The sequence below is a fragment of the Calonectris borealis genome, chromosome 3 (genome assembly GCF_964195595.1).
Source record: "Calonectris borealis chromosome 3, bCalBor7.hap1.2, whole genome shotgun sequence".
Taxonomy (NCBI): domain Eukaryota; kingdom Metazoa; phylum Chordata; class Aves; order Procellariiformes; family Procellariidae; genus Calonectris; species Calonectris borealis.
Window position 1 is genome coordinate 52434100 of NC_134314.1, and position 18762 is coordinate 52452861.

At 36.8% G+C, this 18762-nt stretch overlaps 1 protein-coding gene across 2 annotated transcripts in view; it reads right to left on the minus strand.

Annotated features, from left to right (window-relative positions):
- Nucleotides 1–880: 880 nt before the first annotated feature.
- Nucleotides 881–18762, minus strand: part of WASF1 (WASP family member 1) — a 97598-nt gene continuing 79716 nt past the window's right edge. For both annotated transcript variants that reach the window (XM_075148074.1, XM_075148072.1), the window contains exons 3-9: nt 18463–18597; nt 9630–9783; nt 8814–8931; nt 7815–7987; nt 5522–5701; nt 3518–4149; nt 881–1790 (exon numbers count right to left, since the gene is read on the minus strand). In XM_075148074.1, the coding sequence (XP_075004175.1) occupies nt 1633–1790; nt 3518–4149; nt 5522–5701; nt 7815–7987; nt 8814–8931; nt 9630–9783; nt 18463–18597 (1550 nt within the window). In that variant the 3' untranslated portion in view covers nt 881–1632. The remainder of the gene's footprint in view (nt 1791–3517; nt 4150–5521; nt 5702–7814; nt 7988–8813; nt 8932–9629; nt 9784–18462; nt 18598–18762) is intronic.

An 18762-nucleotide genomic window follows, 5' to 3' on the forward strand; every position in this document is an offset into this window, starting at 1 on the left:
GTGTATAGAGAAGAACTGCATCCATAGTTATAAAGGTGCAGATTCACAAATTGTGACAATGATTTTTCTCCCACAAACACAACAAAGGCATAACTGTTGCGGTGGAAAAAGTCTTGAATGTAGTAGGCCATGTACAAAATTCTAGTGGAGGCTGAGACGGTGAGAGTAAAGTTGGAAGGGTTGCTGTATGGTATTCCTACTCCTGTCTATCTCTGGAGTTTTGCCCAGTCCCAAGAGTAGATTAATAATCACATGCCTCTCTAAATTGTTCTGTAGACTGTCAGAAATTTCTGTCAGAAATTTCATTCTGACTTTTGAGACTTGGTTTCCTCTATTAAACAATTCCATCTTCCAGGAACAAGTTCGCAAGAGTGCTCTTGCACTCTCTCACGCTTCCCTTCTCAATAGGCTTTTGACTACGTGCTCGGACCTGAAGGAGTTATTCCAGAGAAGGGAAACACAAACGCCCCGCGCAACACGCAGTACACTGCTAGACAGCACTTAAAAAATGACTTTGCAGTATCACCCATGTTCTTTGTCATCTTTTATTAACCATGATTTTGACTGCTGTATCTCCTCTTCTCTTCTCAAGATACATTGATGGTAAAGTTTTTTTAAAAAAACAACCCTAAATCACATAAGCCACAGGCTCCCAATTTTTTTAAAGTTTTTTTTAACAGTAATATTTCAGCTTTTTTTTTTGTAGATATGCATATAGATATCATTTGGTGATACACGTTTTCTTGTTTAATATGGGTCCTTATATCAAGTGCAGAATATCTATTGTAACTTTGTAGACCACAGATTAAATCTTTGAAATCCAAGGATCCCTCAGGTATACCAGCGAAAAGCAGGCTTCACTGAAAAAACAACAACCAGGAACATTTAAAATGAACCATTTATTAAATCAAACTGTTATTTTAACAGTTACATAAGTTACACAGCATGTTGAAGTCAAAAGATTTCACAAAGAAAAAAAATTTAAACTTTTATTATGCAGGCAAAAATAGTACCACACAATATGTACCTGGGAGGGAAGAAGGGAAGGGGAATCTCTAAACATTCAAATAAGGCCATAATTATTTAAAAACAACAATAAAACAATAATAAAACCCCCCAAAGATCCATTTTTCCTTTCGGTGTGTTCAGTGCTGCTAACTATATGTACTTTTAGTGTACAGATGTAATCGAGGCAGTGATATCTTGATAGCTAGGTTTTATGTTTTAAAACACTATCAGAAGTGGAATAAGGCTCATTAGTACATACAGCTGCCCTTGGAATGTCAATCTCAGTTGCCTTCATTAACTTAAAATTCACAAAGTGCACAGTTAAGATATGCCAAAAAATTGAAACTGCTACTCTACCAACAGCTGCCCATGCTTAATACTTAGTGGTCTATTGGAACAAAGTATGTTCTTTCAAAAAAAGATGTGTAAGAAAAGCCACTGTAAAACATTTAGTTTCAAAGATGCACTAGGAGCTTTTTGTAAACTGAAAAGTAGAAAAACATGGATTAATTATGTAAAGAAAAGAATACAAAAAACACTAGAAATGACCATCAAACTTTCAAAGAACAAGCACCACAATGGACATTAGCATTCGGTTTTGCAGTGTACAGCAATGTAATGATTTTACTCTAACCAATCTACTTCATCAAATTCTGAATCGTCTTCTGAATCACTGTATTCCACAGCAATGCGACGAGAAAGTATAGTAGCAACATCATTCTCAATGCGCTCATGCTTAGCTTCTTGTTCACGTTGCTCTTCAACTTTGCGTAGCTGAATACCTAAAGAACATCAAGTCACAAACGCGTTACTCTCCTTCTTTATCATTATACAAAGTATTTAGCTCATGATTCACAAAACGCTTTGCAAGCAAAAACGAAGGCTGAGGACATCGTCTTCCTCAGGCAGAAGTTCTCTGTCAAGTTTTTAATGAGAGGAATGTCAGAATTGCAACGGCAGACTAGATCATCAGACCTTCTACTACAATATCCTGCTTCTGATTTCCCATTAAAAGCACACCCACATTTTTAGTACCACTGTAAACGATTAAGCCATTTTACTATTTGCATTTCCAAACCATTTTTATACTTTCTCTTCATGGTCTCAATTAAAAGTTACAGCTATTTGAGTATCCTTACAAGATAGGATTTCTTATAACTCAATTTTCATCATGTAATGATCTGGTTTGGGATAAAGTATTACTTAAAGATCAAACACAAAGGAGAAATAACACATACCGACAGCATGAGAAAGTTAAATCCAGTAACTTAGTTAAAAACATGACAGAGATTATATATTTTGGTTTTATACTCACGACACCACAGACTGACACAGTCTAAATACGACCTATATCCTGTACTTGACTGTGTTGTCAACTGACAGGCAACACAAGCACAGGTCCTTAGTGGAATTTCAGCTGTGGTAACTTGAGCCTTTGTTTCTTGTGCAAGACTTGGTCAAAAGCCTTTTCAGGAATCACCTAAATTATACCAGCAGGCTCTCCTTTATTAAGTTTTTTGCTGACATTCTCTACTAATGTTCATGCACCGCTGTTGTACTCAACTGCTGTTGGTATTTCTTTAGAGTCAATGATGTTATCAATTCATGTGCATATAGATGCTTTAAAAATATTTTGAATTAGTATTGTACCCTATCTACTGACATTACAGTACCATACAGATTCTATACTGTGTTGTAGGTTCAGGGGAAAAACAGAAGAATGTAGTACTTGAAACATTTGAGAAAGATTAACTATTCACAGATGCATTTGAGAAAGATTAACTATTCAAAGATACCACACAGTCAAACAGCAGCACTGATACTGCAGTGGGGCTTCTTCTGGCCGTGGGCACATAAGCTGAAAGGTGCAGCTTGTACATACAGCTCCTCGCTAGACCATCAGGAAAACGCTGCCCTGCACCTCTGCCTTTCACTTGTACTCTGCCAGCGGGGCACCTTGCAATGTAAAGACTGCTCCACTACTGCGCTGAGACATGTCAAGATTAGATACTTAACAGCTTTATGTCTTAAGCAACGATTTCTGAATGCCATTTATATGTTGTTGTAATACACTGATATATGATCAAAATTCCAATGCCAGTTGATCTGTTCTGCTTTTATCTAACAGTCCGTGAAAAACAATGTTTTTGTCTTCTACACAATCTGTAGGTTATCAGAAATAGCTACATTTTCAGGTAAACAGAAATGAAGAGATAATCTCCACGGATCATCTATAAACACATGTACTTTTTTTTTTTTAAATCTAACTTCCCGAGAGAACCAGTTTTGCCATCCAAACCAAACATCTGATAAGTCCAATTACAAACTGAAAAAAATCTGTCTACTTGGCAACGTGTACGCCGTAGGGAAGAGAAAGCAGAAACAGACTTAAGATGCATTCCTCTAAACTAACTTCTTACACATGTGAAATATTCCATCTCTCAAAGCAAATGTGTATTTAGCAAGTTTCTGAGACCGTTCTTTTTGCCCCTTAATAGCCAAACATTACCTTTCCGTATTGCTTCCAGCAGAACGCTTCTAGCATCACTGATTACAGGAAGAGTTGAAGGATGGCGTTTGGGTTCAGGAGTAGGAATCACTTGGGATGGTGGAGATGGAGGCATTAGCGGGGCATGAGGGCCGGGGACAATGGTTGCGGGAGGAGGGTGCAGAACAGGAGGAGGGTGAGAAAGGGCTGTGACAGGAGAGGAGGGTCGAATGCCAGGAGGGGGCAAGGGAGGAGGTGGGGGTGGCGGAGGAAGTCCCTGTACTTCAGCTTGAGGAGGAACTGGGTGAACAGGTACGGCTTCACACACTTGGGCAGCTCTAGTGACAGGAGGAGAGGGTTGTGCTAGGGGAGGAGCAATTGGAGGTGGAGCTGGATGTAGGACCCCAGGAGCTATCTGGAGAGGAGCTGGTGGAGGTGGCACAGCCGGGGCCTGCAGAGCAGCTGTGGGAGGGGGTGGGGGAGGTGGGACTGGGGGCGGAGGGGTGGAAGTCATCGCAGCTCTTAAGGATGAAGTTGACAAAGCAGATGGAAGAGGTGGTGGTGGTGGTGGAGGAGGAGTGGGGCTCACAAACACTGGTGTTCTGCCTGTTGCTGGTGACTGAGGACGATTTTCTACCAAGCCAGTAGTAGAACTGAAACATCCAAAAACAGGACAAAGTTATTAGAGCTGGAGAGTGGAAAAAACAGTAATAGAGTCACTTCTGCAATTTAAGAATATCGAACGCTGGGCATTAAAGAGCATTATGTACTATGATGATTTCAAGGTATTCATACCTCATATACAAGGAAATCGAATTCTCAGTATGGAGTATGCATCAGTCTTCCAACAGACCTTTGCTCAAATTCAGCTGTTAACCGAGTCTATGCTCTTACACAAACCTGCATCTTTATCAAAGGTTTCCTATACTAGTATAATTCTCCCCTCCCATCCCTAAGTAAATCCAAATTATTTTTCTGAAGTAAGGGAACTAGCGGTTGATTAACTGCTTCGATTCACAGAACTCAAAAAACAAAACAAAACAGTACAAGCAATGAGGATGAGTTACATTTGAAATATATATTTAAGGTTTGATGACAAGATGAGTGAGGCTAATATCAAAGGTTATCAATTCTATGTAGAGAGAGGTATATTTATGTGCTAGTTACTCATTACAGTGCAATGAATAAGTGAACCGAAGAAAACAAAAGGGAACAGTAAAATTATTTTCCTGAAAGACCACTAGAGGATTTCTTTCAGCTGTTGTGGAAAATTAATCTAAAGGGTTATGCATTTCTGTGTATAATCTCCTGAACAGTAAAAAGACATTCTTTTCAACAGACTAACATCTTGCTGATGTAACAACCATGTCTGAATTAACTGTCCTCTATTCCAAGTTGTATGCACCTGACCATAAAGTAAGATTTTAGGTATAAAACAACAGGGGAGTGACAACCAGCACCTCACTCTAGAAAATACTCTAAGTATGTATCCAGTTCTGGAAAGGCAAAGAGAAATAGAAAATAAAAACAACTGGGGGAACAACAACAACAAAAAAAAGCAGTTGCAATTTAGCAAATGTGATGAATATATAGTTTTGACAGCTGACTGTCTTACTGTGATATATTCTTCCTTTTACGTAGGCTGAAACACAGCTCAGTTGTACAGACTTCAGATTTCCAAATCTCCAAAATTCCGAAGCTAAATCCTGAGATTCCAACATCTTTCACAGAAAGATTTTCCACATTTGTCTTGCCATTTAACTGAGAAGGTGACATAGTCGCAATATTAATGGCAAGGTGAGGCCTGTCTCCACAATGGCACCCTGTGGCCTTTAGATGCTGACCTTTCTCTCCGACTCCTGCGTGGCCCTGCAGCTGCAGGTGTGTCAGGGCTGTGGAATGACCACAGCCCCTAGGATGTGTGCGCTGCCTGGGCTGCATGGAAATAACACTAATGACCGTTAGTGGGGTGGTGGAAAACTAAAACTCCCCAATATATCTGCATGTGGCTTGATCACTTCGTACCTAACACAAGGAGGCACAGGTTTCACATCTCCTGCTCCATGCATTGGAGGCGGCGGCGGTGGTTCGTTTGGTCTGACCAACACTCGCTCCTCGGCTCTGTTCAGAAGTTCAGACATCTGGCTATAGGGTAATGCAGAAAGTGAATATGATCCATCCATATGGTCCACATATGCTTGAGATCTGTAGGAAAATAGTGAAAAACGATACAACGTAACCTTTGGTAAAAGTAAGTATTAGTGCCCTCAGCTACTGTTCTATATTTCAGTTTGATTTCTGAATTCAAGTATCTTCTCTGCACCAATGTTGCCTATTGTACTTCATGGGTTTTTAATAATTTATCCCACCTTCCATGCCATTGCTTCTAGCAGCTCAAGGATTTAATGATTTCGACAGGTATATCAGAGGAATTCTACACTGTGTATGTGATCTTAGTGTTTATTAGTCACATTATTTTGAGTTAAGTAAACGTAGCAATACAATCAGAAATCCACATATACCAGAGTGTATTATGAAACAGACATTATCCTCAGTGATCATTTCTGCTCCTCAATCCCTACATATATGCAACCATATTGTTTAATAACATTCATGAAACATCCATCTATGTTAGAATGGTAGAATTTACAACTGAATAATTTAGCTGAACTTCTGTCAGAGGATCTATATTCCAATATATAACGAGAACTCACTACTTTAGACCTAATACTTTGTAGCTATACAATGGATATAAGTAAAATAATCTAAATATCTATTATTGAGTAGTAGCGGTAAGTAAAGATGCTTCAACTTACTTGTTAATGACAACTTTAGACACACCTTGCAAACCTGATCAGTTAGGAAATTTTAATTAACTACTCAATTAAAGATTTTAAAAACATTTCTCTACTAAATTCAGAGGAAATGTGTTTGCAGAACACTTTCCAACAAGTAAAGCAGTACTCTACATTTCCACATACTGCACCACTGTAGTATCCAAGCCTATTAAATTCTTCGGGGGTGAAGTTCTTACTCTGTTATTCAAAAGCACGGTGCTGTTCTGTATCTGACCATGCTCTGCACATGTAGTGCTCCAAAGCACTACAGCTTTATTCATAATTGCATTACTGGTACTGAGATAATCAAGGTTTAGGCCAGGGTCCTGGATATAAAAGGAGTCCTGCAACAACTGTGTCTAATGTGGAATCTGATGTACAACACAACAGGAGGACAGCAGGAAAGCAGAAGTTTCTGCCAACGACTTGACACAGCAGTTTACAAAGATAAGATACTATGAAGTTGTTCCCAGAAAAATGCTAATCACCGTAACTTGAGTTGTACCTTACTGAGTGAAATGCACTGAGACCATTTTTACTTTCTGAATTGAGTTAACTTTTCTACAAGCACGTTTTTTCCATTTTTCAGACAGCAAACACTATCTCCTAGAATTGTCATAATTATCCACTGTCACTATTAAATTTGTTCGAAGGCCTTACAAAGCTAAACAAAATACTCTCTTATGGTGCTTTTGGCTAGCGAAGGATAGGGGAAAAATGTAACTATTTTTTGGAGGACAAGGAATACTTTTTAATTAAAAAAAAAAAACACCCACCAAAAACATACCCCCAAAACTCCTAATATTACTTGTCAGCCTTCTTTCCTATCAGATGTTTCTTGGCTGGTAAAACAGGCTTGGTTTTGCACAAACACCAGAAGCGTAAACACAGCAGGTGTTTACCATGTGAAATGCTACTTTTAGCCACCAGCAAATACGTGCTGTGAAATAAGAATCCAACAGGTTGGATTTTGTAATAGACTATAACCAGAAATGTCAATCAAATCTTGGATTTGCTCAAGAGTAAAGAGAAGCTCAGCGTTCTCATCTGAGTTCCAAGTGGACGTTTGTTCACATCACACTCACCATATAGTCTTGGCAGTGTCTGCTTAAGAAAAATCAAGAGACCGGAATAATAGGGATTTTGTAGGTCAAGACTGGAATGTAATGACACACCTGGGTGGTGCAAGCTTGCAACAGTGACACTACACCTTCTTCAAGTTGCAGACGACAACACATCCTCAAGGATACAATGAATTCCAAGGATACACACTACTCTTAAAAATAACAAGATAATAACTACTCCTTTAAGGACACACTGACTAAGTATTTTAAAACTGAGTTTTGATTTGGCTAAATCAATGATTTCCAGTGCACTTCAAAAGTAGCAGTAGCATCTCATCATTTACCATTTCTCAAGCGTGTTCACTATGTAGTATGAATATCTGTACTTAACAAAGGATAGAAAAAATAAAAAGAAACCTTGATTCAAAATGTGAAGCTGGGCCATTAGCAACTTCAATGTGCTTATGTAAGAGGTTAGCATCATCTTCTGCGAGCTCCGGACCTTGGGCTAACTTCTGCCACTCTCTCCGTCTGTCATGAGGTGCCCTTGGCACTTTTTCTGGTTCATGAGGGCGATCTAGATTTTTCTGCTGTAGGAGAGTTGTGCAAACAAAACTGACAACTAAGACAGTGTTTTTTAATTAGTTGTATTTAAACATCAGCCACAAAATAATGAAAAACAATCCCAGTTCAAGTGCAAGAAAAATTTACTTTCAGTCCAAATATGGTAAGTAAACCAAAAAGACTTGTAAGAGGGAGAAACTTCAGCCTAGTGGATAATCAGCTGAATAATACAGAGAAAAATAACCATATAAGTAGCTTTTTATTCTAAGTCTGAAATGAAATTATGAATCTGACACTTACATTTACTGCCTTTATGTATGAAATATACAGAATAATGATGAAACAAAAAAGTAGCATTGTCTTTGCAAAAGTGTTTGTTTAATTTTAAGAAAATATAAACGAAGTGCTCTATTCCTACTAATTTCTTTCTAGTTTAGAGTAAACATATCTCTTAGAATGTCATTCAAGCTTTTTCACCTGTAAGATTGTCAGAATTTTGTATTATAAAAAAGTGTTCCAGTGAAATTCTTTATTCTTGCTGTGTTCCTCCTTTTTTTCTCCTTTTCGAGTCAGTCCTAGAAGACTTACAAGTTTTGGCAAACCTGCTGTTAGTTACATTAAGATGGCATGAAAGCTTTAGGCCCTTCTATATTATTTTTTAATTATTATTATTATTAAATATTTATTTGTTAAAGTTGATGGAATTGAATGAATACAAGTAGTTTTAGTTGAATGAAGATGACTCTGAAAAGTTTGGATCGTTATTAATTGCATAACCAAAAAAGTACCATATCTGCAAGTAAACCCTTTCCAGAAAAACAACCAGAAGCTATATAAAGCTAACATATATACCTTCTGCTTCCTCTTTTCTTTTCTTTTGTCCTCAGTGTCCTGCAACATTTTCTCCTTCCACAGATCAAAGAAGTATGAAGGATTGGTATAAAACTTCAAACCCTCTTTTCCATCATCCCTGAAATACAATGACGCAAACAGGGCACACTATTTATGTGACAAGACATGAATCCAGACATTAAGGCAAAGGAAAGGCGTATTAAGGAATACCTAGTATCTCAGACCCTGAAATATTTTACTTAAGAACATTAAAAAGATGAACATGACCTCCTGTGCCATCATTCTTTACTGTCTTTCCTTGTATTCAAGGTCCTGATTTTAGAAAAGTAACTTTAACACAAGCTGTAGATAAAAAAGAGTATCATAAACCAGAGAACTCCCATTCCAATGATTCAAATCTTGCTCTTAAAATAATGAGCAAATTTGTGTGGCTGCTCGTGTTCAACTACTGATTCAAATTGACTTTGGGACAGCAAACAACATTCATTTCCATTAAAGACCTTTCTTTTCTACATACTTACCTGCTATTTTCTTCACTTTGCATCCAAGAACATTACACAGTTTAATAAATACAGACAATAAAAATGGCTTTTTCTTACCATTGTTACTCTGGGGTAAAATTTGAGTAAAGTGGAGTAAATTTTTAATACTTATAATGTCTTCTGCTGCCTATATTCCTCCAGCAGCTTCACAGTTTTCTAGTGTGGCTCCTTAAATATTCAAGTGCTGCTCAACATAAGGAAGGTGCCTGGATATAGCATCTCTGTTACATAAAATAAGCTAGAAATTGGTTTTGATTAATTTTATTTTACTAACCTGTAAGGGGTGAGAATGTTAAGTGGAGGAGGCTGTTCACAAATGTCATAAGTTTCTTGCAAAGGAATAGGCAGAGTTTTGCGGTCAAACAGCTGTTGATCTTGAATTGTGGAACTCCGGAAAGCTTTCCTCATTGTAATGTCCTGCAGTGACACTGAAAGGGGATATTGACATTTAAAAAAACCCACCAAAGATAGTTTATTTGGATTAATCTGGAATTGCTTAATGCTGGTTAGAATATAAATATTAAGCATTACTACTAGCATCTTACGCATTTTACAGCAAATATAAATTCATCTAGCACTACTGCCACAGCAAGATATTGTCAGATTATGTGAAAAACATGCTTGTAATGTTCTAGCACATTATCCTCTATTTAGCTTCACAGGGAATTTTTGCTCACCTGGATAGATATCAGAACTCTGCCTCTGCAAAGTAGTTCAACAAATTGCTTACTGTAGCTATAAAATATCATTCTGTAGTTCAGAAGTACCTAATAACATTTACCAACTCCATTTCACCATCTTTTTGGTACTAAAAAATTACTCTCTGTCTCGAGGTATAGATTTTACCTTTGTCCTATCAGCAAGCCAAACTTTGCATTCCTTGCATGTAGGCAGCAGTTCCCCTGAAGGTCCACTGAGATGCCAAACCAGCAAATCACTTGAGCTTATGCTACTAATATCAGTGAGTTTTAATGGGAGGTGGTATTATGTTCTAACACATGAAACTAGTCAAATGTTTTTTTTTTAATCAGATTGTTTAATCAAGATGAGACTTCTCTGTTTAATTCAGGTGGGACACCTTGAGTTTTTAAACACAGTAGTTAGGAATAATCAATTATCTTTATGTAAGATTCAAAGGAAAATAACACTAGCTGAACACAATAGATTAAACAGTGATTTGAAATATATTGATTTACTGCTGTTAAAGCCCATATATCTTTTTCTATTTCACAATCATTAAAATTCAGAAAAAGATTAATGGAAAAGTGACCGCAACTGATGAAACTTGTGTACCTGTTCAGTCTCACATTTCGCTCCCTCCCTGATCTTCAGTTACTACATCTGTGAAGTCCAGGTGTGTCTCAAGGCTAACTTTGCAGCCAGCGTTAGATCTTCACTAGATAAAGCAGCAGCCTTTTTCATTGGTTTGGGCTTTCTTTTTTTTTTTTTTTTTTTTTAAATCACAAACAATACTGAAAACAATTTTAAGACATACTAGCAAAGAGAGTATTTTCAGCACATGCATTTTATCTATAAATAATTATGTTTATTTTATAGAAACAGGTTGATAGTAGTGCCCCTTTACGCAAGATGAGAGGACACCCACCCCCCCATATCACTAGGGCCTTCAGCAACAATTTTTTAAGAGAGTGCATCTGTTTAAGCTGAAAGTTGTGTTTTACGCTGGTTCCTGTAATACGTACAAGTGTACACATACGTACGTACACGCACACACAGAGCTGGATTTCTATTGTATTATTACAAAGGGGCAGAAGGCAGGATTTTTTCCAGAGGGCTTGCAATTCCTGGAATGTTCTATCTTCTTACCTAAGCGTATTGGCAGCATCCTTTGTGAGGTTAAAGATGGGATTTATTTTATTTTCAGTTTGGCTTTTGAAGTTTATTACAGTTGGCAAGGTTGTGTGTTCCTGGAGAAGTTTCCTCCTTTTTACCCTTAGGTTCTATTTCATTACAGCATCTTTTATTCTTTTTAATACCTTTAATCAGCTGCTCAGAAGCCTTTTTAAGTGTGTGAAAGAAGTATTATAATACATGAATGTCAGCTAGGAGTCTCAATTTCTGCACTCATAAATAACCATATATATTTTGTATCTGTCGTGAAGTACAAGTTGTTATTTGCTGGCAAAAGTTCGCAATTAGACGAACTGGGGTTTACCTCATCTGAAAACCTAGTCTTAGATTCTTTTATACTTCAGCTGTTTTTCCTTTGGTGTGTTGGTTTTACAAATCTCACCAAATGTACTTGTTCAGAGATGCTTGGCAATCCTGCAAGTCTTTAAACTGTCTGTCACTTACTGGAGACTATGCCAACAAAAATAAAAGTTAGTATACTTCTCTTTGAACCTGTGTACGTTCTGAAGGCAATGAAGTAAATTAATTTATTCCAATAAATAAAGACAGCTCTTTGTTTTAATATTAAAATGCTCACAGAGTATGTGATACCGTATTATTGAGACGTACATTGTTCTCTAAACTCTTTATTAGCATTCCTTAATCTCTTCAGTGAGCAAATACAGCCAGTTTAATTCATAATCTCCATCTTCTCGTTTAAATCTCCACTTTTCGTAAACATGTACAAGGGGATAACACACCTGAGGATAATCAATCAATCCCCAACAATAAGCGTAAATTACTTTCCCTCTAAAACTAAGCTATACAGCAAAGGTCTTCACAGAAAACATCCACTGTGGAATTTCAAACAGCTAACAGCATTTCCTGCACTGATGCCCAATGACCAGCATGCCATTATTCAAAACAACCCACTATATTAGGAGAACATCACTAAGGAAATGAAAGGACGCAGCACACAAAATACTGAGAACCATGACACTGATACAACTCCCCTACAGACAGGGATCAGGTAAATCCCATGTTGCAAGCACAGCGTAATCCTGGGCTGTGCTCGGTTTGGCTGACAAAGCCATTTGTTTAGCTTGCCAGCTGGCTAAGAAACAGAAGCCTTGCGTGTCTTGCCACCTCAGGGGGGAGAATACGTGAAAACCTGGCTGGTTATCCGGCCACTTAGCTTTGGCTGATTGACAAACTGGCACAGCAAGAGGACGGGTCAAACAAATTGGACATATGAATTCAGGTGTGAGAAGAGACAAGACGCTGAAGAAGGAGTTGGAAATGCTGCAGGTATTAGACTTGATGCTGATAAATTTAAGCTTCCAGTTGCCTAATTCCTAACTAGCACCAGAACCTTCGTATAGCCCAAGATCCTAAATTTCATATGGATACAGAAAGTCCGTCTGCTACACCGCTTGTGTTCACTGCAATGAACAAAAACTGGGGTCTTAAATAATTTCCTTAAATGTTGAGATGTTCACAATTTAAGTTAAACATTCATTCAACAATCTGAACAAATGCCAGTTTATCTTTACTGTGTCTGTTGTTTGGATTGTACGAAAAGACCTAGTATATCAGCCAGTCTAACTTTCTGTACACCACAACATTTTCCACATAATTAAAAATTATCTCTGTCAGAAAGCTAACTACCAGCCTTTTGTACGTTTGGTTTGAAACAGAAATGCCAATCCATTTTTACTCATAATCAACAACGAACTGGGGAAAAAATGGTATTTAAATTGCACTCTAATAAGATACAAAAACTGGGTTTCTTTTGGGCTGAACTACAAATTAAATAAAAGAACACATCAGTAACATACATACATAATAACATTTTACCTCCTGTTAGGTAAACTGCAATCATTAAACTGCAATCCCCAATCTGTAGTAAAAGTCAGGTATGGAGCACATCAGCGTACCAACAGAAAGTAGCTACTTTTACATTTCAAAGGTATTAAATATGACATTTTATTTTACCTCACTAGAAGAAAAAAACCTGTTACTAGATTTCTGAATTCTTTTAAACTCACTCCAATGTACAATTTATGAAGCGGTTCTAGGCCAAAAATACCATTCTCCTGAAAGTGGCAAATAAATAAATAATATATATTCCTTTTAAAAGCTTGCTCTCTCAATGCTTTCTGCAGAATTTCATCCTGACAACTTTTAAGACCATGAAGTCTTGAATGCCACAGCGATGAATCCTTGCAGAACTGAATGACTATGGGAAATTACATACAAATCAATGAACTCAGTTGCCCACAATTCCCTTTCTCTGTTCAAAATCTTACCCAGCCATTTGAAAAGTGCAGGGAAGAAAGAATGACAACATCGAATGAACAACTTAGTCATGAGATTCCAATTACAGGTAATTAATTGGGGGTGTGTGTGAAAATTCTCTTCAGATAAAGATTTGTGTGACTCAGTTCCTAAAGATGCTGCAATCTTGAAGTCTGATTTCTACTTGATATATTTTATTATTTAAATGATTATACACTTCAACAATGCCTAGAATCGCAACCATATTAGGTTTCTCTGCCATCAGAATACTTCTGACTGGTCACTGCAGGTTTAGTAGTTGCTAAGCAGAGAGACTGCTTCTGCAGAAAAGAAACTATTCTCCTTTGGGCTTGACCCCAACGCAAGAAATTCAAATTTTCTGAAATATTGATTTAAAAAAATCCAAAACAGCTCAAGCACTCTTTGGATAGGGAATGTATGTAGCTTAACTACTACAGGTAAACGAAGAGAAGATGTAAATGTTAGAGGAATCATTTTAAGAGGACTCAGAAGCTGCTTTAAATGCAGTGTGTAGAACCAGGGAGCCCCGAGCGGCCCGTTAGGGAAGATGTGAATCACCCAGCTGCATCAAGCAGTGAATCTTCCGGTGAGTCTCAACAAAACCACCACGTTATTTAGCAAATGACATTTTGTCCAGATCCCTCTTTTTATATACAAAATACAAATTATGCAATATCATGGCTTTACCACTGAACTATTAAGCCTTGGACACACTAATTTAAAACTGATTTACTTACTAAATAACCCATAAATTGAATTGAGGGCTAAGAAAATTGGAAGAAAAAGCACAGAGAGCAGTTGGAGCTCAGCCCATCTGCTCAGATCTTTGAGAGGGAGATGCACTCAAATGCAACATTCAGTTAAGTGGAAATGTGGCAGGAAAAGTGACCTGCTATACAATTTAATTTAACAGTTTTTTTCTTTATTTGACTTTGGGGGTAAAAATACTTATGAATGAATTGACAATAGTGTTGTTCTCCACATTAAGATATTACACGTGGAGGTCATGACTCAATTTTCATGTGCTCCCTTTTCTTTACTTCAATTACATTTATACTCAAGTCACCAAATTCCTCTTCAGAGGCTAGAGACGGTAAGTGAGCTGCCCCTTAAAATGGCATTTACCACCCTTTCTTCTAAGTCTCACAATGGGCTGAGTATCCTGATTTGAAAGTTGACCAAGTCTCCCATTTTCAAAGTATACAGACCACAATTAGCTGTCAAGCTTTTTAGGTTTTTCCCCACCAGATGCCTCCTTTTTTGCCTATAGCAAAGCCTCAAACCTCTCTTTAGCATCAACTCAGCAAAACTTCTGAACTTCTATCCTTTCTATGACAGGGCAGTATTTCTAGAATGTTTAGAAAAAACCAAGCACATGTATTCAAAGCCAGAAACCTACTGAAATACAATTCACAACATTGTTTGATTCCTTTCCTGAAGTATGCCAGGCTGCTCACCCATAGCACTTCTGCCACTAAGTTTTTTAAGTTGCTTGTCACAGTTGTAATAGATATGCTGTAGAAATCAAGAATTTGATACACTGCCTTTGAGATTAAAATCCTCTCCAGTTTGAGATTTAAATAGAATTAGGCAGTTCATATTAAAGAACCACTAAATTAATACCAAAATATGCAGATAAACTCTTAGTTTATGAATTCTCCTTCTGCCATGATACCATTCCCTTCTGAGAGATACACAACTATCTTCTAATACTCCATTACACTGTACATCAGAGCTGTACTGTGTATCAGCATTTCAAAAAAGAACATAAAAGTTGAAATGAATATTTTTTTAAAAACTTTCATTTCTACAGATATGAAATTATTTACTTGTAGTAGTACTTCAAGCTTAATAGCAAATGAATTCACAAAAATGTGGTAAATTAACAAAAATCTATTATTATACTTATAAAATTTGCATATATATGGAAAGAGTTAGTAGTGTTATATAGTAGTGTTATTATAAAATAAATATTTAAATTAAAAATGGTTGCAAAGAAACTATACTCTTAGGATTTATTTTCTGACCTATGAGGATATCTTATATTGCAGGGCTACTGAAACCGTCAATATTAGTTCACCTCCATAGCAAGAATGTGTTTTCCCAGTCCTAAAAAAAACCCCAGATATGATACCTCTTGAATACATATAGGCTAGTTTCCCATACAATTGAAATAAAGTTCAGTTTACTGAAGGGAAGAAGAGGATTTCTTTTTATCTATATGCAAGTTTAGCATCAATTCTGAGGGGAAAAAAACCACATGTATGTAAAAAGAATAAAGTATGTAAAAAAATCAATTACAATATGAAATTAATAATTCTGTGAAATCAAGAATTTGAAAACAGTGCAGTAATTCAAACCAAACCAAGTTCATAGCAATTCTTCTGTGACAGAAAGATTGTGCACCAGGAGTTAGTACCTTCAGGATACAATCCTAACCTTGGTTTCATTTGGTTTTATTCTTTCACAGAGATATTGTAATAATTCAAAATGATAAAACACACAGACTATTCAAAAAATTCAGAGCTTTTTAGTACTTCGACTCTACCAGAAACATCTTGTCAAGTATCTGCACCTCGTTCAATGAATCTGACTTGGGCTGTTTTTGTTCATGCCACTTAGCTTTAAATGAATCTTAATTTCTTCCTCTTGTGTAATAGCATGGGCCCAAAGGAACATATTAAAACTTCTATTACTGCCTGCTGGCAAAGAACTAGCAAATGAGACTCAATTTACAAGTATAGCCCATTTTACACATGCTGTTAGCTGAACAGAAGTACTGAAATTTGCTTGATTCTTGCAGGGTAAGGGTTAAGAAAGGCAAGACAGGTAAAGCCAAATGTTTTCCTCACACCTTCATGTGTTAACATCCTCCAGCTATTTTAGCCCAGATCAGGACTAAACCAAAACTATTTGAGATGAACTTCTAAATTTCAAGCACAAAATAGGATACTGAAGGAGAAACAGTTTCCTGATGCCTGATTTTTAAGGAGATACAGTATCGAATTTCCTCTCATCTCCTTTGTCCTCATCTGGTGGCTCATTCTGGGCATTTGTGAATAAGGAACACTGGATATGGCTCAAGGACTGGGTATTCTTAGGTTAATAAAAATAGTCATTTAATAGTTCCTAACACTGAAGACTGCATGTGTTCCTCTGAAGTACTAGCAGTCACTGCTATTCCATGGCGTGAGAGACAAATCCAGGGTATCAGATTCGAGTCACACTTAGTCACTCTGGACTTGAGTAAGTAGACCTCTTTTCAGCCCTGTTTTCTTTAATTGCAGTGTCTGTCCCTTTCTTTAGCTACACAGTTTAGCAAATGCTACAGTATACACAGTACTGTGAAAAGTTATTGATCTGGTGCATTTGGGACTACACACTATTTAAAAATATTTCTAGCAATTTTCTAACACCAAATAGTTACGGATATTTAGTACTGAAACCTACAGCCAAAATTGTCAAAGGCCATTTACACAGGAAAGTACAATTTTCCATCTTGCTATCCTGTAACATCCTTAGATGCTTTAACTCAATGATTTAAAATGGTCTCTCCATTTTCCTGAAATGTGAATGGTTGCTATACTAGATATGCCATATCAACATATATCCTACCCTGATTTAACCTAAAAACTAGGCTGTCAAGGGTAAACACAGAAATGACATTACCACTCTGGAGTATCACAGCTCTTACAAGATTACAATTGCTGACAATTTGTTACTGTACACAGAAAGGATTTTTGTCATTATCCAATCACAGTAAACATGGTATTTTATTGGAAAAAGAGGTGTATGTGTACAATTTATGCTCAGTTGTCAAGAGACTTGGAAAATCCCATTAATGTAAGAATTCCCCTAGGCAAGTCATGAGTCCGTGGAAAATCTGCTGCTAGCTGTGAACAGCTGTCTTTCAAAACCTGCTCTAAAATTAATGTCACGCAAAATACAGCATCAAAACTTCCTTAGCTTAATTTTGCTGTTAGTGAAATTTTGACATCGGTAACTAAACACAGTCTGAAGACCATGCTCCTGGTTTGACACTTCATTTTTTCTTGAATAACACACAACTATTATGCCTAGACATTCATAACTGAAACAGCTTTCTGTACTTTAAAATTGGATCCCAGAAGCAATCTGAAGTTATTTTTCATGATAAGATGTTGCTTTACTTTCTATGTCTTAGCCATATAGTCTAGAACACCTTAAAACTGTTTGGGGTTACGAGACCTTTCATAGTTCCACCTGTAATCAACAGATAACCAGGAAGGCAAAAAAGCTTCCTGGCATTTACATATTAGGTGGTCAATGTTCCTGCAGTCATCACAAAGCCTGTGCATCATTTAAATACTATACAAATTCTTTCTTATAAGCATGAGCCATACCCTATTGACTTTTCGAAGTACTTGTTTTCTCAGTGCTAACCAATATTTATAGTACTTAAAGCTATTTACAAAGAATCCAAGGGGATATATAGCATCAATAAATGGAGCTATACAACTGTAACTTCATACAGAAAGTAAGATGGTAACAAGTTAAATGCAAAAACCCTACTTGGACAAACGGTTACATCTCATGGGAATTGGTAGGAAGGTTAAAAAAACAGAGTAAAGACTTATCTCCAAGCATTCACGTAATATATAATATTATTATTATTAACACTAATACATAGTACTACTGAAGTGACACATACTCCTGTAGCAGTTTTGTGTAAATTCATTGGTAACAGTACTGTTCAGTAACCATGAAAATGTTGAGCTCAGAAAGCTGCTCAAGGCTATAAAAGAAACCTGTAGCAGAAATAGAAATGGACCTCTTTCTCATGATGCTTTGCTCTGTGTTTTTATAAATATAATTTAAACTATTATTATTTCCATTTCACGTTATCAGTGGTGTCTGGGTGACAAAACCAGAAATCTTCAATGCAGGAGTTAACTTACATTCCTCTTCCTTTGGATCAAGTTGTGTAACACTGACAGATAAGCGATCTACACGTTCCTGTAAGGAGTTGACTCTAAATGAGAAACTGTGTGCTTCATTGAAAAGTTCACCAAATATATCTTCAGCATATTTACCTGAAATATGAGAAGAGAAAAAGAAAATATTCAAGCATACCACAAGACAGCCAAATGAGTTTGCCTTGAAAAAGATTTCTAACTGTTATTTAAGTAAGTAAATCTAAGATGCATGAGTATCACTTGTAACAACCTGTACTTACTGAGCTCATTAAGAATGCTTCA